At 36.5% G+C, this 22430-nt stretch overlaps 1 protein-coding gene across 1 annotated transcript in view; it reads left to right on the forward strand.

The window, feature by feature from the left end:
• Positions 1–21898, forward strand: part of LOC309633177 (uncharacterized protein) — a 102643-nt gene extending 80745 nt beyond the window's left edge. Inside the window, exon 10 of the mRNA XM_082401694.1 lies at positions 10716–21898. Coding sequence (XP_082257820.1) covers positions 10716–10752 — 37 coding nt within the window. The 3' untranslated portion in view covers positions 10753–21898. The remainder of the gene's footprint in view (positions 1–10715) is intronic.
• The last annotated feature ends 532 nt before the right edge of the window (positions 21899–22430 follow it).

Genomic DNA, 22430 nt, shown 5'->3' on the forward strand with positions numbered 1-22430 from the left:
GGACATAGTGAAGCACTGAACAAGTGTTCTTATTATTATTACTATTATTATTACTATTACATGCTTCTTTTAAGTTTGTATCTCACAGTAGGAGTTGTACCTTACTTTTCATCAACAGATAGCTTCCTGGGTCATTAGGAGGGAAGATTCAACTCACAGGTAATATTCTGTGAATCTTTCTGTGAAACTACCCAGAAGGTCATGGAGTGGTTCTCTTAGGCATTAAATTACCTATGCTACTCCAACCAACAAATTTGCTGTGCCTAATTCGTGACTTTGCCATTAGTTATGCAGAACAATGTTATCCTGATAAATCATTCAGTATATGTATAGCACTTAAACAGATTAAAATATGGCTTTCTGTATTTATTTTAAATGGATGTTAGTTTCCAGTTATTTTCTTTTGCCCAAGATTCTGACTTGAAGGTTTTAATGAGCTTTAGATATTTGTTTTGATTACACAAGTATTTCATGTTCATCATAAAAATGAGAAAATTTGAATAAAAGAAGAAACTATTGCCCAGAATACAACCAAATGATGGCCACTGTTAACTCAGTGTTTGTTCTTTTAAATATTCTTCCTCTGAGTCACCACCCCTCATGTGCACACAACACATTTTTCTCCCCAAACTGTATTTTATTATACATATTACTTTATAACTTGATTGTTTCACTATGCAATATATCATGAACATATGTCCATATCTTTTATTATAGTTTCATAGAATACCTTTGTAATACTCTATCTTGTGAATGTACCAAAATCTTTTAAATCTACTCTCTTATGTCCGACACTTAATCTGTTTTTAATGCTGCACATTATAAACAAAGCTGTGACAAACATCAAAAGAGAAAAAAAGGGAGACTACTTTATCAACTCCATGATGGCCTGATTTCAGAGAATGGAATATAACATAACTGAAGTATTTTCCAACTGTGGATGAATTAAATGCTCCACTTAATACATTATGTGTTAAGAACGAGGTTGTCAGAGACCTTTAAGTCATTTTAGAACATCTGATGACATTGATAAAGAATGGCTATGTTTATTAGTCATGACTTCTAGACATAAATTCTCATACAGTAAGTTCTTTTCCTTATTACAAGTCATTCTATGATAAATTTAGGGCCCCCCCCACAAAAAAAGAAACACAAATATACATCTTGTGATAAAATGGGCATTATATTACAAAATATTATCAGATATATACTTACTGGTTTTGATAGACAATCACAAAAAATAGCTTGAGTGAACTGAATAAAACATCAAAGGTATATAAAACTCCCTCAAGTGATCATTTTTCCAAGATGATATAAAAAAGTATTTCATGTACATTCAGAATTTTTTAAGACTTTTTGAAAGTTCATTTTTATTTAGCTCAGAAAATTTTGCTCTTAATACTTTGGCAGATTTAGATACCTGCTCGTTGCATATATTTATTTTAAAAGAGTTTATCTCACATGTTCATGGTTCTTAGATCTGCAAGGAGCCTCTCTATTGATTTCAGAGTTTTAATCTATATTAAAGTCAACAAGAAAAATACATTTTCAAAAGAAAAAAACCAGCAAAGATGTAAAAATTTGGGAGGTGTGTTAAAGGAGAACTGGAAATTGACTCTGGGATGTGGTGAGGCATCTATAAGCTCAAGTCAGCATTTCTTGGCAAGTGGTATTAATAGTCCAGCAGGTACTACTGAAAAGGAGTTCACAATACAGGCCATGCGTAATAAATTCTGCCACCTAAGCATTTGCTGGTGGTCACGTCCAGCCACATCATGCCCCTAGGTAAATATGTCTGTTTGAACCAACTCTAATTGGAACTCAGACAGCTAACTAACGTGTAGGTACTTTTGTAATTAAGAAGCTGAAGGGTCTTCCTCATTAGAGAGCCCTGTGAAGGATACTCAGAGCTCCGCCTCCCAGCTTCCTGTTTCAAACCTGCTGCGTGCGGCTTCCAACAGAACGGTAAGAGCTTATTTTATAAGTCTACTTTAAACATTTTTTTCATGAATTAAAATGGAAGCAAAGATCTGTTCTTTAGGGCCAACTTCTTTCCATTTTCAGGGCTTTTACAGGACTTCAAAGCACATACATTTAAAAAACTGTTTTGCTAAAACCTTCCAGGAAACACACACACACACACACACACACACACACACACACACACAAACACACACGCCACCGCCACCGCCACCGCCATTAGGCTGGGTGGCTGGGTGGAATTTATTTTGACCCAGGATAATATGAAAGAACAAAGCTAAGGGAAAAAGCTTCTATTTATTTATTTCTCTCTGAGAATTTTACCAACCGGCCTCCAGTGTTTTTCTGCTAACCTTTATTTCTATAGTTCTCTTATAGAAACCTTAGTTTCTATAGTTTTCTAAGCAATTGCACATCCTGTAGTGACAATTTCCTTCATTCCTTCTTTTGGGAAAAAGTAATGTAAGATAAGTCACACCTGCTCCCTTGAGTTAAGTAGATAGTTTGGAATCAGGATGCACCTGGTCCATCTCCAGTGAGAACAAGTTTTGTCCAAGAAATTTGATACAACTGGACAGTCAGCAACTTCTACTCACGTATGAATGCAGTACTATTTTTTGCTTGACAATATTGCAATGGTTCATGACCCTAGCTGCACAGAGTTAAATATTGAAGGTTTTAATTTTTCTCTCTTTCTATTGATACATAATTTACGTTCAAAAGTCCATTTACAAGTTTGACAAATGTATACAGTTGTAAAATGGCCATCGCAATTAAGATATGGAATTTTCATCACTCCAAAAGTTTTCCTCACGCTCCTTTTCAGTCAGGCTCCTTCCTTCATCCCCAGCCACTAGAAACCATCTGTTTTCTGTTCCCATAATTTTGATGTTTGTAGAAGGTCATATAAAGTTGTTATATAGTATATGTCTTGTGTGTCTAGCTTTTTAAATTAATGTAAGGCTTTCAAGAGTCATCCATTTTGTTGCATATATCACTAGTTTGTTCCTTTTAATTGTTGAATAGTATTCCATTTGTAGATAAATCACAATTTGTTTATTTGCTGGTTGACATTTGGATTGTTTACAGTTTGGGGCATTTACAGCTTAAGCTGCTACAATGATTCACACACAGGTTATTGTGTGGACACATGTTTTCAATTTTCTTGGGTATAAACCTGAACCTGGCTTATTATAGTAAATGTATGTTTACCTTTATTAAAAAAAAAAAGCCAAACTGTTTTTCAAAGTGACTGTACCATTTTGCATTCCCTCTAGCAATGAATGAGAGTTTCAGTTTTTTCTACTTCCTTATCAAAATTTACTATGACCAGAGTTTTTATATTAGTAATTCTAGTAGTTGGGTAATAGTATCATAGTGGTTTTAAAATTGCATTTTCCTAATGATTAAGATGAGGAGCATCTTTTATGTGCTTATTTGCCATTATTTATCTTCTTTGGGTTCTTTTTATTGAATTTTAAAAGTTATTTATGGTTTTTATCTAGAAGTTTTATAGTTTTAGCTCTTTTATTTGGGTGTATAATCTATTTTGAGTTAATTTTTGTACATGGTGGGCTAAAAGTTGTGGTTCATTCATTTTGCATTTGGCTATCCTCCAGTGTTGATCTACCGTTATCTTGGGCTAGTGTGGGGCTTGGGGTCCCAGAGGAAAGTGTTTCTGAGTGTTTCAGCTCCACCCCCAGCCTTCACCTTGCACACCTGCATCACGGAAGGGCTCTTTCTCCAGGCTCTTGCCCTCCCCCAGTGCACAACTATATTTCTTGCTATTTAGTGCAAGCCTTATGATGGCAACATGGGTGGTTTCTCACTTCTCCTACTCCACCTTCAATCTTAGGCAGGTCCTGTACACCTGAGCCTCGGGAGTAGGGTTTTCTCGGCATTCCTACATGTTTCCCTGTGCAAGCAGATCCCCTTGCTTCTCCCCATGGTGCCAATTAAATTCTGTCACATGTAAGTGGGAGATCTTGGGTGCAATTACATTTCTTTCCCTTCATGTTTTGCAGCCAAGTACTGCCTTGAAAAGGGCAAAATGCTTTGCACAAATGGGATTTTTGCCACTTCCCCAGCTGCAGCTGATCTTTGCCCTGGATGAGGGATGGAAGGGTCCTCCCCCAGAACAAGTCAGCTTTGCCTTACGGCAAATAAAGTCAGCTCTGGGACATGGAGACGTTTCTTGCCCCTTGTCCAATGGCAGGTGGCTTTTGCTTTGAGTTTGAAAGGGATTCAAGACATAGGAGTGTTTGTGCCCGTCTCTAGTGGCAGCCAATCATTTCTTTATATTCAGAGTTTCTAGAGAATAGATGGGCTTCTGCAGGTATTCCTGCTCCATTCTCAATCTTTGGCAAATCTCACACACTTGTGTTACTGGAGGAGGAACACAGGTCCTCTGCCCTGCCTCCAATCTTTCTTATGCGTGCTTGGTAGAGGCCCTTGACAAATATTGCAGGAGTGGATATGGACTCCACTTGTATCTGGGGTTCCTAGAGATCCTGAACTGACAATCTAGCCCTCAGTTGATCTCTAGGAATTTATCACAACTTCAAGAGATAAAGGAAAGTTCACATCTCTTTGCGGCTTCATGTCTCATGCCCTTTTGGCCTTCTCTCTCTGCCCTTTTCCTGCCCAGGGACTGTTCTCCCTGGTCTTTAGAGGACCTGTTCTCATCTCATTGCATTTCAAATGCTTCTTTGACTTCACAGTCTGCTGCTCAGATCATCAGTTTTGGTTTTATCCTGCTCAGAATATGGATGCCTATTTCCCCTTTCTTATCACACAGTTTTCTTGAAAGGCTGGTACCCATCTTTAGGCAGTCAGAAAAGAGACCAGTCAGTAATCTTCTAAAAGAGCTGATTTTCAAGTTTTCAGGGACCTATAGACACACCTATTTGAGAGATCTCATGCTTATTATTATCTCATACTTATGTTATAGCTGTTTGTTTATTTATTTATTTATTTATTTATTTATGGCTGCGTTGGGTCTTCGTTGCTGTGCGAGGGCTTTCTCTAGTTGCGGCGAGCGGGGGCCACTCTTCATCGCGGTGCGCGGGCCTCTCACTGTCGCGGCCTCCCTTGTTGCGGAGCACAGACTCCAGACGCGCAGGCTCAGTACTTGTGGCTCACGGGCCCAGTTGCTCCGCGGCATGTGGGATCTTCCCAGACCAGGGCTCGAACTCGTGTCCCCTGCATTGGCAGGCAGACTCTCAACCACTGCGCCACCAGGGAAGCCCTATAGCTGTTTTTGAAGAGGCGCCTGTGCAACACAGGTGTATACAGTGCTGGTCTCTCTAGCTTACAGGTGCCAGTTCTCTTGTCCGTCAAGTGATGTCCCACCTAATTAATCAAATAGATCACAGATACACATGATTCATTTCTCTCAAGGACTCGTGTGTTGTGTAACTGAATTGGGGCATTCTTTAATAGTATCCTCTCTTTTAAGAGGACTTTTTACGAATAAGCAGATCTTGGTGGCCTTGAAGAATTATTTGGCATTGATGTCTATAAAAATGTAATGCTTTGGAATATATTTTTATTACAAAAGTGAGAAAAGGAGGAATTTTGTATATGGGAGGCATCATACTCACTATTTTGCGTGTTTATTTTCAGCATTTTTCTATACCTCTTTGTTGCAATTGGCTCAAGTCTAAAAAGAGTTTTCTACATTCAGCTGCTGCAATGTTTAGATAATTTAAATGTACTGTTAGGAATCAGAGAGGATAAACATTCTCTCCTTAAAAGGACAAACAGTTGCAAAATGGTAGTTGCTAAACTTAATATTCCTAGTTCAGAAATTAAGATGCAGTTGTTATTTGCAGGAAATTACTGAGAAACTATTCCACAATATCTAACCTATTGACTTGACTTTTCAACTGCTAAAGGTACACGATCAGCAAGCACCTAAAGTAATTTGTTAAACTCTGTCAGCCTTTAAATTTATCTTCATTTGGCTCTGTATGCCACGATATTAAATGTAATGCTTAATTACATTAACATTTTCATTCATTCATATTTATACATTACATACTATGTTTAGGTAGATCTTGCAATAATTCAAACATAACTCAGATATAAACTCTATATTCAGTAGTTTATAATTTATTAAGAGATGCTATGAACCCAAATAATTACAAGACAGGTTAGATAGCTGCAGGTTGTATTTTAAATCACTGAGATACAATTGTTACAGGCTTTAGAGGTATGAAAGATTAATTCCAGCTGGGAAAATGAGGGAGGACTTCATGGAAATGTGACAGTTGGATTCAGAGGATGGATGGGATTTGGATAAATGGAGATAATGAAGAAAGGAATTCCAAACAAAGCAAAGAACAGATGCCTGGCAGCCTTTAGAAACAGTTTGGAACAAGAAAGACTTATTTTCAAATGTTAGGTCTGAAATTAATATATACCTACGTACACATTATTTACATTGTAACCTACGTAATTATTTACATTGCTGTTTCCCCCAAACTGTGCTATAAAATTGGATAAAAATGCACTGCAAAACAGAAATTTAAAAGTTTGAATTTCTTCCTATAGTTCTATTCTAAAGGCAAGTATAAAGCACATATCCTTTGGAAAAGAGAACCAGGTGATATAAAAATTCCAGAGGAGGGCAGCAAAGATAAAGACAGTAGAATTAACTCAAGTGGAAAGAACAGAGAATCCTCTTTTACAAATTCCATTATTTTCACAGTAGTAAGCATCTCTAAGGTGGATCGTCTGTTAGCTTTAAATTATTAATTGGTTTGCAAAAATAGAAAAAATGAAAGCACACATAATTGGTCTCTTTCTTGGTCTGTTTCTTTTATTCCTTTGACAGACTTATGGTTGTTTGCACTCCTAAAGGATGTTACAAGAGAATTACTCTGGCTGAAACCAATATTAATTCAAGTAGTCCTTTATTTGTTAACTATTGAATGTCTACTATGTGCTTACATTGTATTATGTGGTAGGGATATGATATATAATTTCATTGACAAAATAATGCCTGATTTCATAAAGTTCATACCTGGTTGGTAAATTATTTACTTTACCTATAAATGATCTGGATTGAGCATTATACTCTGACAGCACAGTCATACTCTGATATGAGAATGGAATGAAACCAATGCTGGCAAACCAGAACTTGGGTTGAACTCTGAATATACCCAGGGGAAAGTATGGAATTTAGGGACCATTTTGTAATGATAAAAACATAAAAAGTTTGTGACCTTATATTGAGTTAGAAGGTTGTCCGGTTCTTACCTAAAATTTCAGACTAAAGGATACATTTTTCTGACTGTGAAGGAGGGTATTGTTTAGGCTGTGATATCTGTATATTGCTACCAAAAACTACGTACGGAATAGAACTATAAAATACTAGATGGTCATAAAGTATGGAAAACATGTTCATATAATGTTATTCAACATATTATATGTTGACATGTAATATTAATAACCCCACATATGTGTATGTATACCATTATATATATTCACCTACGTTTCCAGACTTTACAGCCACTCTGTAGAATGGTTCACATTTAATTGTGTGAATGTAGCTGTATTTGACTATGCTTTTTTCTGACTAGTTGAAGACTGATGGAAGTAAAGTCAAAAGCTACTTTTTAAAGCAAAGTTTGTAAAACAAGAAATGATTTTTTAAAAAAGAAAAATAAGGAATAGAGAATATAGCATAAGCTTCTTATTATTCAATCTTTTGAAGACTGTGGCTGATTCCTGAATTTCCAAACTCATCTCCCACTTTACCCTCCCCCTGTCTTATTCTCTTGCCCTATTGGGCTGCCTGCTCAGAGCCCACAAACACTTGATGCACTCTCCCACTTCCCGTACTCTGTCTTAAGCTCTTTCTATAGGCCTGAAATAATCTTGCCTCTTTATTACCCATTGAAATCCTTTGTATCCTTCATGGCTCAGACCAAGTGTCACTCCTTTCTCTACGTGTCATACCAAAAATGTTTGCCAAATTCTAAATGATCCACAAGTCAATTGTTCTCTGTGCTCGCAGGTCACTTGCCTGGTCTTTTCATCATGGGATTTAATTAAAAGATTTTAACAAACAAAATATTCTCATCAATTATTAGAGCCGATTTGTGAAAAGCTACTTCAGATTTTGTGCATTTGTGGTCTCTTATTTATCAGTGAAAATCTTGGTTTCATATAAACTTTTAATCTTGTCAAAAAAAGTTGATTATCTAAAGAATAATGTGCTCAGGATAGTAGAATGTTCCTGTTAATTGAGAATTATAAATGTTCAAGAGACTAGAATAAAGCCTCCTCATTTTCAAAGGATAAGCTCTAGAAATACATGTGAATAAGTAAACCTATTAATCTTGCAGGGGAAAAAAACACATTCTTTCGGGGTTGGGCTGGTATCATCTGAACTATAGGTTGTAGCCCATTCTTGGTTGTTGAAATAAATTTAGTGTCATTTACATTATGAAATAGATATACCATAATGTGATAGATTAGCATTTACTAGAAAACGTTAAGAGTATTACATTTAATAATAAGAAGGGTTTTGTGGCCAGTGTAGTTCAGTTATACACATATGCACATGTGTGTTATAGATACATAAATAATATGTATTCCTTACTGGGTGTCATGGTCAAAATGTTTGCAGAACACTTATCTGCAGGGTATCTGAAAAAAAAGCTAGTACGTACTAGATGCTTTCTCCTAGAAGAGCTCCTTGGAGCAGAAAGGGTTAGGCACCACTGGCTGCTTGAGGCATTAGCTGGTAGGAAGTGCCAGAAGTATTTAGAATCACAAAGGTTTCCAAGCTAAGAATACATTGTGCATAATTCAAATTTTTTTGATGATTCGCCGACCTTTTATAAATTTTGTGAACCACATAGTCATTATCATGATTATCAATTATTAGTATCGAGCAGTGTTCTGGGGAGACCGAGCTAACAGTGTGCCTTAGTTATTACAAGACTGGAGAGTTTCCTGTATGTGGATGCAAGCCAGGTTAAAATAAAAGGATTATTCATTTCCCCATGGTTTATAGAGGGTGCATTCCATGCCCCTGAATACAGAGGGGGGAACTAGTTAAAATGAGAATTTAAGCCCTTTTTGCTTCAGAAAGTTTTAAAATATCAGATAATGAAAGAATAGAAGGCCTGTCTTAGAACAGAGGCTTTTAATTAGTGGTCCACAAGCCACATTCAATTATCCATATTTTTCCTTTGATATTTTTATTGTTTCAGTGGCAATTATTTTTTTTTGAAAGAAATTACTTTGGTATCAAATCATGCTATGGAAGCAACTTTTCACACACACGATCGTAGTATGGTAGGAGAAGCTACTCTATAATTTGGATAGTTGTAATCATCATGTTATGATGTTACGATGTGTACAATAGACTTCCATTTATAGGAATTAAATAAAACATATCCTGCATTATGCTTGGGGACATCTGCCTTCCTTTGCATTTGGTCCACTTAACTAGAAAGTGTTAAAAAGAGAAATGGGAAGGAAAGCCACACATTATATCACAGAAGCACTGCTGTGAGGCACCACTCACAGATGGTAAGGTTCTTGACACTGGAAAAAAGAAGCCAATGAACTTGAATGTACGTGACAATTTACCACCTTGAAGATACGCTGGCATATGCCTATCTTCCCTGGGAGAAGAATTTTCAACTTGAGATGCATGAAATTTGAAAAAAAGAATCATGTGTGTTGCAACAGTAAAACTTTACTCTGAATGTGGCTCAGAGCATCTCTTAATAAAGGAAGCCACAATCTGAAGGAACTTGGTGAAGCAGTGGATGATTTGTAACCAGGAACAAGAGAAAAATAGGAAGCAGTGCCTTGGTCATCCAGTGTCATCAACTCCAGAGTTAGTGACATTTCTTTTATAACTTAGAGGAAGGTCGTAGAAGAATTGGCAACAACAGAAAGAGATTGTTCTTGTCTCTGAGTGAAGCCAGCTTCTGGTTTTCATCTGCTATGTGCATGCTAATGTCGTTAAGGAAGAATTCCTATTTCTGTGCATCTCACTGGGAATATTCAGAGGTCTTCAAATGGTGTAAAGTTTCTTTGCCAAGCAAAATTTTGTCTGGGTAAAACTCCTGGTATTTTGTGAGTGTGTAGTACCTAAAGAGCTTGGCAGCTTTTATACTTCATGGCTTGGGTGAAAAAAAGAGCTTCACTCACCATTGTGATTTACGACTTTTCTACATCAGGATACATTGTAATAAAAATAATACGGCCAGCAATCCCGCAATAGGCCTCCTCTCCTTCCATGAAAGTTGCTGATGATGTGAGAACTGGGGCCATAAATCATCATCTTGTCAATGAAGGAACAAAATAAACAGTTCTTCTCTACTTCACAGAAGTATACTGACTTCTTATAGGTCATGTCTTGATATGCTTCACTGATCTTTGGGTAGAAGTTTCACTCTTTGAATCCCACGAAATGCCTTGAATAATTTGATAAGAATTATTTCATTCAAAATGTGGCATACGTACAGATTTGGTCTTATGAATGCATTCATTCAGTGTATTTTTTTTTTATAAAGAGATACATCTCCTGTTTCAAGGCCCTACAATCAGTGTTATGAATGTTGCTGAAACACTCAGATCTCTTTTGCTCGACTGACATTTTGGGAAAAGAGATCAGAAGACCGTTGTGTGGGATTTCTAGTGCTGAGAATGTGCTTTCTTGGCTGGCTCAGAGGGTGACACTGCCTTGTCAATTTCTTTGCCTATAGAAACCTGCAGACATCTAGAAACAGCCATCACACTTGAGATTTACAACTGCCGAGAAGACCTGAGGTTGAAAATATGGATTTTCTTTCCTTCCTCACTGATATGGTGAACATTGAAGAGGCAGATGTTGTGAAAGACTTCAATGCAAGGTCACTGCACTCAGCCATATGTAGTGGCCTTGCCTCAGTAATTTGAAGCCAAAATAAATAAATTTAGTTCAGATGGTCCTGAAGAATTCTGAAGTCCCTTGACTCAGTCTTCCTTGCATGATAAAGTGAACTGTAGGATATCTACTTTTCATTGCTCTTATGTCCTTTTGTGGGTCCAGACACTGGGGACTTATGGGCATCCATTTAAAAGATGAGATTAATAGAATGTAAAGGGTTATATAAAAGATAACATACATATTTCCATGTAAAAGACCGTGCCATACTTTGAACTTCCTGTTCAAGTTCTAAAGTTTCATCTCTAACCTACACATTTTTGGTTTGTCAGATACATTTAGGCAACCAGTAGCTCCAGTATAGGTAATAACTACCCCCAAGCCCAACAAATGAAACTCTTCAAAGAATTTTCATCAAAAAAAAAAAAGTATGTAGTAAATTATATATGAAGGCTAAATTATAGTGATACATTTTCAGAAACATTTTTTTTTCCTTAAAAAAAAAGACCAGGCTTAAGAAAGCAAACTTAATGGACTTGAACTGCAAAGTTGCTTTGACTTCTATCTAGAACTCTCAAGCTTGAGGAATCTTGACATTTGGTTAAAAAAAAACCAATCTGTGTAAAATAGCATATGGAAGTTTCACAAACTTTATTACAACTTTTGGTGTCTGATGTCAGAGATGCATTGGTAGATTGATTGCAAAAATGACCCCAATAGTCCACACTTTGCTGTATGTACGCCATTTGGAGTTTAATTTTGCAGCTCTTCCATACAAAAGTGAGGTCTATTTCCACGTCCCTCGAGTCTAGACCAGCCTTATCAGTTCCTTAGGCTAAAGCATGTGGTGGAAATGGTGGCATGCCAGTTCTGAATTGAGGCCCCAAGAGGCCTTGCAAGTTTCTACTCACTCTCTTCAACCCTTGCTTTGCCATGAGAAAGACCACCATGGCGGAGCAGAGTTCAGTCATGTCTCTTAGGCCATCTTAGAGCATTAAGCCTTCAGTTAACCTATGAGCTGAGTGCTGATGCATGAACAAGCCCAGCTGAAATTAGCTGCGCCCAGCTTAGGTCAGCAGAACAGCACAGCTAGCCCATAGACTCATGAAAAATAAGAAATGATTGGTATTTTAAGTCACTAAGTTTGGGGGTGATTACTCAGCTATAGCTAAATAATACAGAGGTCTAAATAGATTGTACCTACTTTTAAAAAATAAGAGAGCTAGTATAATAATAGATGGTGACAGAAGGTAACTAGGCTTATTGTGGTGATCATTTTGTAATGTGTATAAGTATTGAATCACTATGTTGTACACCTGAATTCATATAATATTGTATGTCAATTATTCAATTAAAAAAGAATTAAAAAATAATAGATGCCGTGTAAGGTATACCATCTACGAGGCACTTCGTATATATTATCTTTTTAACTCTTACACAGGATACTCTTTCCAGTGTACTATACTGAATCTCTATAGTAACATACCTGAATTCTTAAGATATGTCTTGACATTTCCCACAAGTGTACATTTTTTTTTAAAGGAAGACTCCTATCCAGCCACATGTACTAAATTTCTCAAGACCCTTGTATTAAGTTGAGAGATGAGAGGAAAGTGCTCATTAAATGTTTCATTCATTTTGTACATCCTCTATAACCTTTTTTCATTTTTGGCAATATTTCTAATGGTACACGCAGAGTTGTTTCTCGCTTTCTACACACATGCATATAAAAAGCAAGATGAAACAAAATCCTGAAAGAGAAAATGACTCTGGAAACCTTTTTGTACACTTTTTCAATTTTCAGAGAATCTTTATAATTTCCCCTAGCAAATTTTGGTTGCTCTAAACACGTATAATAGCTGACACAATGAATTACAAACTAATTTATTACAATTTTGTCTGCTATACATCTAACAGATGACCATGAGTACCTTGAAGATGGCCCAGTATAGAAAGAACAGAGACACAGCATTGGCTAGAAGTGAAGCAGTAGGTTGCACTTTCTAAACTCTTTGGATAAATATATAAGTGGTTTTGGAAGATGATGCAAATAATCTAATCATTTACAGCAAGGGAAGGAAATTGTGTTCACTATTCTTGTATGATTATCCCATCAGATTGTCCCCCAAATGTTTCCTTGGTTTACTGTGATCTAGAGGAAATGAAAAACCTTTGAGAATTCTAACAGACATCGAGAATGCTAACAGACTTCGGAAGAAAAGTGGAGAGAAAGGAGAGGAGAGATGGGAGGAAGAACCAGGCACAACAATTTTTTAAAATGGCCTGAATGCTTGCCATGACACAGGGGCCATAATGATGAATAAGAAAGTTGAGAGAGAAAAGTATTCTTTCTTTTTATACAGCCAAGTGTTAAGGCCACAGGCTCTACTCTAAGTTGGATGTCAAGCGAAGGTGTTGGCTGGTATGGCTATATAAAAAGTCAAGTCTTACGGACTTTATTAGTACTCTTAGCAGACTGAGACTGAGCTCTTGCCAATGTGGAAGCCATCCAGATTCAAGAGATAAGTGTCCTGAGTAGTCAAGTTGTCTCTGAAATCTGAAGGCCTCTGAGCGCGTGATACACTGGTTTTCGGTCAGAGTGCATTTAAGCCTGGGTGATCATAGTTTACTTAGGTGCATAGAATTCTTAGGTTATGCATGTGTGTGTATATATATGATGTGTGTGTGTGTGTGTGTATATATGTGCCTGGAAACTCTAAGTTTATTTTTCTTTGTTAAACTTCTTTAGTAACTTCCCTTCCTCCTAGCCAGGAAAAGAAGACATTAAAATTTTAAATCCACTTTGTAACCACATCTGTAGAATTATTGAATCTGAACTATGTATGTGTTTTTTGGATTCAGATTTTGCTTTTTACTCCAGACTGCTCAAATGAATGGGAATTCTGTCTGGGGTAACCAAATTCCACTTAATGCCAATGCTTTTGTAGCTCATTCAGGCAGACTCAGTAATTAGAATTATCTTACAGCAGGAACTAGACCAACAAGTTCAGGTCCAGACTGGTTGAATATCTTACTCTGGAAATCCAAGTCCAAGTTGAATATTAGGCCTCAAGTTGATAGTTATTCCATCCACCGCTCAGGGTTTTGAATCATATTACTTCTGCAGAACTCCATTTTGGAGCAGGAAGAGTAGAGATATACTTGTCAAGTGTTTAATCAACTACTTCAATTTTAAATTCTCAGTGACCTCTGGAGGGAGAGAACAGAACTGTCAAACTAGAGAAAAGAGAATGGGAAGGTACATTTTGAGGTATGCTCTTAGAATTGGGCTCTTAGCTCTAGCACTTACTTGCAGTGCTGCTTCAAAAAATCTGAACATCTTGAGCCCTATCAGTTTCACTTGTAAAATGCACATAATAAACATCTACCTTTGGAGGTTATTGTAAAGTTTAAATTTTAATGTGCATACAATGCCAGCACGGTGGCTTACATTTAGTAAATAGTTAATTCAAGGCACATTTACACTTTTGGTTTCTAATTCTAGTAGACATTGATTTCTACCCTTCACCTTTAAATAAGCCAATGAACCACTGCCACAATGTCCCTGCCTTTATTATTGGGATTTTTATTTCTTTTAGAGTTTTAAGGATTATTTTATCTATGAAAACGCTATATATTATTTAGAATTTTGTCTAGGCTGCTCTAATAAAAACATTGGCTTAAACAAGAGAGAGTTTATTTATTTCATCTACCTCTCTTGTAACAGTTCAGGGTAACATATTTAGTGGCTTAATGGAGTTGGCAAGGCTAAGTCCTCCCATCTTCCAGCTATGCTCTCCTAAGGCGTTATCTTCGGCCAATAGTTGACGGATAAGATGGCTTGCCTCACATCTTTACTCCAGCCAGTGAAACATGGGAGAGAGAAATGTACAGGTATGTCTATCCCATTTAAGGGCTACTTTTAACTAACACACGCACACCCATATCCTGTTTTCCAGACCTTAGTCACATGGGTTACATCAAAATGGAGAGGAGATTGGGAACGGTGGCCTGGGGTCTTTAGCTAAGAGATCATGTTCAGCTAAAACACCTACTACTACAGAAGAAGGGGACAATGGCATGGTAATAGGAGTGGGAGGTGGCTGATTAGTAGTGTCTGACAAAATGTGTTTGGGAGGATGAGTGTTCATAGATGGTACAAATGGTAACTGGAAAGGTCTTTAAACATAATATCTTAAAGGTAAAATAGTCTCATTCCTTATGTCCTTAAATAGCCTTTACTATGACACACAAAACTAACTGATCCACAATAATCCGTCACCAAACACAGTTATCCCACAGTTTGGAGAGATATGTAGAAATATTTTAATCCATGATTTTTACCAATTCAGAATTCAGTGTTTTCCATATTCCTTATTCAGCAAATATTTATTGAGCTCCTAGTTGCTGAGGATATTGTAGGGACCAAAACAGGCAGGAATTTCTGCCCTTATGAAACTTGCATTCTAGTTTGGGGTGATGTGCAATACAACAGTTAATAAAATACTTGGTGGAGGCTGTGCAGATTGTGATGACTAACATGGAGAGAAAGTGAACCAGAGGAGGGGAGAATGCAGTTATGACTAGGGTGGCTAGGACAGGCCACATGGAGAAGGTGACACCTGAACAAAAACCTAGAGGAAGTGAGGGAGTAAGCCACGTGCATCTCCGTTGCAAGAATGCTCCAGGCAGAGGTCGGAGCAAATGCTAGCGGTCTGTGGTGTGAGTGTTTGTGACGACAGACAGCAGGGAGGTCAGTGTGGCTGGATTGGAGCGAGTGAGTTAGAAAGCAGTGGGAGAGGAGGTCAGGGAGCTCATGAAAAGCTAGATCATTGGAGCCTTGTAGGCCATAGTAAAATCTTGGTCCTTCAGTTGAGTACAGTTTTGAGCAGAGGAGTGAAATGATCTGACATGTCTTTTAAAATGGTCTCATCTCTGCCTGCTTTGTTGAGAATGGACTGTAGGGGAGTGACTGGTAAAATCAGCAATACCAGTAAGAAGGCTACTGCAGTAATTCAGATGATAGATCCCAGACAAGGCTGATAGCAGTGAACATGGTAAGAAGTGTTTGAATTGTGTATATATTTTGCAAATTAAGCATTCAGTTTTTGCTGATGAATATCTGCAAGTGATCAACAAGGGAGGGGTGTATGTGGAGAACAGTTAAGTCTTAAGGACAGAGCACTGAGCCATTGCAGTGTGAAAAAATGAGAAAGAATCCCCAGGGGAGACTAGAAAGTAGGAGCCGTTCAGGTTGTAGTAAAACCAGGGCAATGGGCAAAGACAAATAATATATGATATCACTTATGTGTGGAATCTAAAAACAAACAAAACAGAAACAGACTCGTAGATACAGAGAACAAACTGGTGGTTGCCAGAGGGAGGGGGTAGAGGGATGGACAAAATAGGAGCAGGGGATTAAGAGGAACAAGCTTCCAGTTATAAAATAAATGTCATGGGATGTAATGTACAGCATAAGAATATATTCAATAATATTGTAGCAACTTTGTATGGTGACAGATGGTAACAAGACTTATGGTGATCATTTCATAATGTATAAAAATATTGAATCACTATGTTGTACACCTGAAAATAATGCAATATTGTATGTCAATTATAATTCAATTTAAAAAACAGGGCAATGGGTGTTCTAGAAGTCAGGTGAAAAAAGCGTTTCAAGGAAGAATGTATGACCAACTGTGTCGAACACTGCTGCTGGTCAAGTAGGATGATGACTGAGAATGGACTATTGGACCATTAACACATGGAGGTCAAGGGCAGTTTATGAAAGATGGTTAGGGATGAATGTCCATGATCTTATGAATGGATCTCTGGGGTTAGTTCTCAAGCAAGCTGTGAAAGGAGACCTATGATTTACCTACTCTCTCAGTACATGAATAAAATAGGAAATTTCCTTCACACCAATAGGCCTTAAAAAATAGCAAAAAAACCCCGCAAAACATTGTACTGAGAATGGTAAAGTAAATGCAAGGGAGAATTCAAGTGCAAAAGACGGTAAATTCCCAGCCAGAAAAGGCTGGTTCAAAAGTGCTTTAAAACTTTAGAGTTTGGAAAATATGAGTGATAGGATGTATGTTTTACCAGGTCTCAACTTTCTGGGAACCATTGAAGATTCTATTAATTGAGAAGACAGGTGACCAGATGGATATGGTCTTAATCTTGAGAGAAAAAAAATGTTTTGTTGGCTAGTTTTATTTCTGATGGGGAGCAGATTAGTTAATATTTTGTTTTTCATATATGGAAGTAATCCTACAGCTTCTATCCACTGATTTTCTAGAATATAATTTATCAACCATATTCATCACAATCATTTCTGGTACTTTGGAAAATGAGAATTCCTGGGAATTCTTTTTATCTTTGGAAACAGATTCTCCAGGTATAGAATCCAGAAATAGGAACTTTAATCTTTATGAGTATCCTTATGTACATTAAAGTTTGAATACCATTTTCTTAGAGCTCTGTGAAATGCCTAATTCCTCTTGCACAGGCAGTTTCTCAAATATTTGAATACAGCTCTGCTGACTCCTGTCTCTTCATGCAGAAGTCCCTAGACAAATAACCATGATCACTTCCACCTTAAATGAAATGATTCCACATGCATTTTCTAAAGAAACTTATATACTTTAACATTATATTAAATAACAGGGGAGTAAATACTGTTTTAGTCCTTCTCATTTTTCAACTTCAGTTTATTGCATAAGTTATTTTCACTCTTCCATTATTTTTCTCATTTTTATGAAGAGCTCATATTTTATTTGTAAAACTAGAATTGACCCAAATGGACAATAAGAATGTTAAGTTTTATATATTCTACAGTATTTGCAGAAAAGCAATATTATGTACTTTTTCTGGAATGCGTTTCCATTAAAATGTACTATGAGTAATGTATTGGATTCATTTATAAGGGAATTGGGGAAAAAATGTTACCATAATCTTTCTCATCTGAAAGATCATTCCATTTTAAGTGTTCATATGTCTCCTCTGAGATGAAAGCTTACAAGTCTATTATTTCAAGAGATTTTCTATTCCTGATTAGTAAACGTTAGTGGTTAAATCTATGTGGGAATTTTGTTAATAGGCATCTATTTTATTTTTCTTAAACCTTAAAAAATATTGGATTTCAAAGATTTAATTTAACTGAGCAATTAAGCAGTATATCTGCAAATGTTAAGACCTTTAAAGTCTACTTTTTCTTTTTAAGCTCCAGATTACTTCTCAGTAAAGCAATATCCAGTTGGTGACATAATGCAATGCAATTTTATCATGTGGAAAAATGGAACATTACACACATTTACTTTTTGCTTTATGGGGGGAGGTTGGCATATTAATTTTAAATAAAAATAGATATAAGATAATAACTTGGATTTTTATTTGAATGTCGCCTTAACCTATTCTATTCTTTTAATTTTTTCTTTTAATCTGAGAGGGCCATATATTTAATTTAAGAAAACCATCAAATTTTACACAAAGCAGTATAGCCCATCTCTTCCAAAACTGAATTTTTCTCTTCTGAACAGTCCCTCCCTGTGGGTATTTGCTCCTAACTTTTTATGCAATATTTTAACTGAATTTTTAATGTTCAGTCTCTTCTTATCTATTGGCTCTGTGTCCCATCCAGAGGCTACCTCATTTAAAGTGGATCAAAAGCATGTATACTTGGCCTGGGCTGGTGTTTTCATAATTCTGTTTCTTTTAGTAAAAGGAGTAGAATCATAGACTTATAAAAAGTTAAAAGTTAAAAGAAACAGGATCTCAAGTTGTGGTTCCATGTTTTACAACCCAGCTTTGCTGTATTTCTTACGAAGGTACCTGAGGTTTTCCTGCTTTATTTTTTTTTTTAACTGTTTTATTGGGACATGAATGACATTCAAAAAACTGTATATATTTAATGTATACAACTTGATGAGTTTGGAGATAAGTATATACCCATGAAACCATCATCACAATCTATGCCATAAATATGTCCATTGTGCCCAAAAATTTCCTCCTATTTATTATTATGAATATTTTTGTGATAACGTTTAACATAAGATCTACCCTCATAGCAAATGTTTAAGTATTCAATACAGTACTATTAAGCATAGGCGCTGTGCTGTATAGTAGGTTTCCAGGACTTATTCATTTTGTATAACTGAAATTTTGTACCCGTTGACTGATGATTTTTTTGGTTTTAACTATAAGATAGAATCATAGCTATTTCATAACTTTGTTGTGTGATTCATAACATGATAAATATACTTGGAAAGTCCTGGGCTGTTCCTCAGTATTACTAGAAAAAGCAATATAAACTTTTGTTATTTTATTGCCTTCGATTATAATTAATCAATGTATTCTATATGTGAAACATATATTTGGTCTGGTTTTGGACATTGGTGTTTGATTTTTTGTTCCAACGTTAAATTTCTTTTAAGAGTAAGCTTCAACTCTGAAAAATACTAACTTTATGGTCTGCTCTGAGATATGCTTGCCATTGGCAGTGAAAACTGTGTGAAATCTGACAGCCTCACCTGAAGTGAATTTGAGTAGATTTTTTAATTTGATTTAACCCTCATGGATGCAAACCTGTTGAAATGGGTTCCAAAATAGGGATTTTTATCCCATCTTGCAAACACGGCGTAATTCAGCAGAAACCACCCACCTCCACCTTTGCACAGTTTTCACCCAAATTCATATATAGGCTCAGTGTTGCTCTAAAACTAGTCCTTGGTTTTACCATAAGTTCATGATCTTGGAGAACAAAAACTAAACGCATGAAGTTGGTGTCACTTTCAACTTGAAAGCCAACCCCGTATTTATGCAAGTTTCTCATTTCCCTGGAAATATTCTGTTCCGCTTACTGGCTGGAATTTCTCAGAAGGCGACTACCTTGTAGTAATACATGTTCATATAACTTAGTTCTAATTTCAGGACTTCTAACTGACTTCTGATTTTTAAGAACTGATCCAGTAGGAAGCATGCAACAGTGATATAAACAACAATAAACAACAGAAATCAGCCTGTGAAAGTCCAAAAACTTGGGAGTGTTCTGTTCATGTATTTCCATTTAAAATTGTATGATTATTATGATAATGCATGGGAAATAATTTTATATTGATGAACTTATATTTCCCATATTAATAAAGAATTGATATTAGAAATTTAACACTAAATGACCAGCTTCCAAAGTTTTATGAAATATAAAGCTGTTTTATGGAAGCAACAATGGATTCTTTTTTTTTAAATTTAATATTATTAGAGTATAGTTGATTTACAATGTTGTGTTAGTTTCAGGTGTACAGTAAAGTGATTCAGTTATACGTATATTCATTCTTTTTTAGATTCTTTTCTCTTATAGGTTATCACAGAATGTTGAGTAGAGTTCCCTGTGCTATACAGCAGTGGTCCTCAACCTGTTTGATACCAGGGACCGGTTTCGTGGAAGACAATTGTTCCATGGACAGAGGGTGGAGGGGATGGTTCAGGTGGTAATGGGAGCGATGGGGAGCGGCAGATGAAGCTTCGTTCGCTCGCCTCCTGCTCACCTCCTGCTGTGCGGCCCTGTTCCTAACAGGCGGTGGCCCAGTACCGGTCCACGGCCCGGGGGTTGGGGACCCCTGCTAAACAGTATGTCCTTGTTGGATATCTATCTTATATATAGTAGTGTGTGTGTGTGTGTTCATCCCAAGCTCCTGATTTATCCCTCCCCCTCCATGTTTCCTCTTTAGTAACTATAGGTTTGTTTTCAATAACTGTAAGTCTGTTTCTGTTTGTAAATAAGTTCATTTGTATCATTTTTTAAATTAGATTCCACATTTGAGTGATATCATATTTTTCTTTCTCTGTCTGACTTACTTCATTTAGTATGATAATCTCTAGGTCCATCCCTGTTGCTGCAAATGGCATTATTTCATTCTTTTTTATGGCTGAGTAATATTCCATTGTATGTATGTACCATATCTTCTTTATCCATTCTTCTGTCAGTGGACAGTTAGGTTGCTTCCTCGTCTTGGCTATTGTAAATAGTGCTGCAATGAACATTGGGGTGCATGTATCTTTTCAGATTATGGTTTTCTCTGGATATATGCCCAGGAGTGGGATTGCTGGATCATATGGTAGTTCTATTTTTAGTTTTTTAAGGAACCTCCATACTGTTCTCCATAGTAGTTTTTCCAATTTACATTCCCACCAACAGTGTAGGAGGGTCCCCTGTTCTTCACACCCTCTCCAGCGTTTATTATTTGTGGACTTTTTGATGATGGCCATTCTGACCAGTGTGAGTTGATACTTCATTGTAGTTTTGACTTGCATTTCTCTGATAATTAGTGATGCTGAGCATCTGTTCATGTGCTTTTAGGTCAGTTATATGTACTTTTTGGAGAAATGTCTGTTTGGATCTTCTGCCCATTTTTTGATTGGGTTGCTTGGGTTTTTTGACATAGAGCTGCATGAGCTATTTGTATATTTTGGAGAGTAATCCCTTGTCAGTCACTTTGTTTACAAATATTTTCTCCCATTCTGTGGGTTGTCTTTTCGTTTTGTTTATGGTTTCCTTCGCAGAAGTTTTTGAGTATAATTAGGTCCCACTTGTTTATTTTTGTTTTTATTTTCATTTCTCTAGGAGGTGAATCAAAAAAGATATTGCTGCAATTTATGTCAAAGAGTGTTCTGCCTATGTTTTCCTCTCAGAGTTTCATAGTGTGCAGCCTTACATTTAGGTTTTTGATCCATTTTGAGTTTATTTTTGTGTATGGTGTTAAAGAATGTTCTAATTTCATTCTTTTACATGTAGCTGTCCAGCTTTCCCAGCACCACTTATTGAAGAGGCTGTCTTTTCTCCATTGTATATTCTTGCCTCCTTTGTCATAGATTAGGTGACCATAGGTGCGTGGGTTTATCTTTGGGCTTTCTATCCTGTTCCATTGATCTATATTTTTGTTTTTGTGCCAGTACCATACTGTCTTGATTACTGTAGCTTTGTAGTATAGTCTGAAGTCAGGGAGCCTAATTCCTCCAGCTCCATTTTTCTTTCTCAAAATTGTTTTGGCTATTCGGAGTTTTTTGTTTCTCCATAACAATTTAAAAAATTTTTTTGTTCTAGTTCTGTGGAAAATGCCATTGGTAATTTGGTAGAGATTTCATTGAATCTGTAGATTGCCTTGGGTAGTATAGTCATTTTGACAATATTGAGTTTTCCAATCCAAGGACATGGTATATCTTTCCACCTGTTTATGGCTTCTTTGATTTCTTTCATCAGTGTCTTATAGTTTTCAGAGGACAGTTTTTTGGCCTCCTTAGTTAGGTTTATTCCTAGGTATTTTATTCTTTTTATTGCAGTGGTAAATGGGATTGTTTCCTTAATTTCTCTTTCTGATCTTTCACTGTTAGTGTATAGGAATGCAAGAGATTTCTGTGCATTAATTCTGTATCCTACAACTTTATCAAATTCATTGATTAGCTCTAGTGGTTTTCTGGTGGCATCTTTAGGGTTTTCTATGTATAGTATCATGTCATCTGCAAACAGTGACAGTTTTACTTCTTTTCCAATTTGGATTCG

Source organism: Balaenoptera borealis (assembly GCF_965194805.1).
Source record: "Balaenoptera borealis genome assembly, chromosome: 8".
Classification (NCBI taxonomy): Eukaryota; Metazoa; Chordata; class Mammalia; order Artiodactyla; family Balaenopteridae; genus Balaenoptera; species Balaenoptera borealis.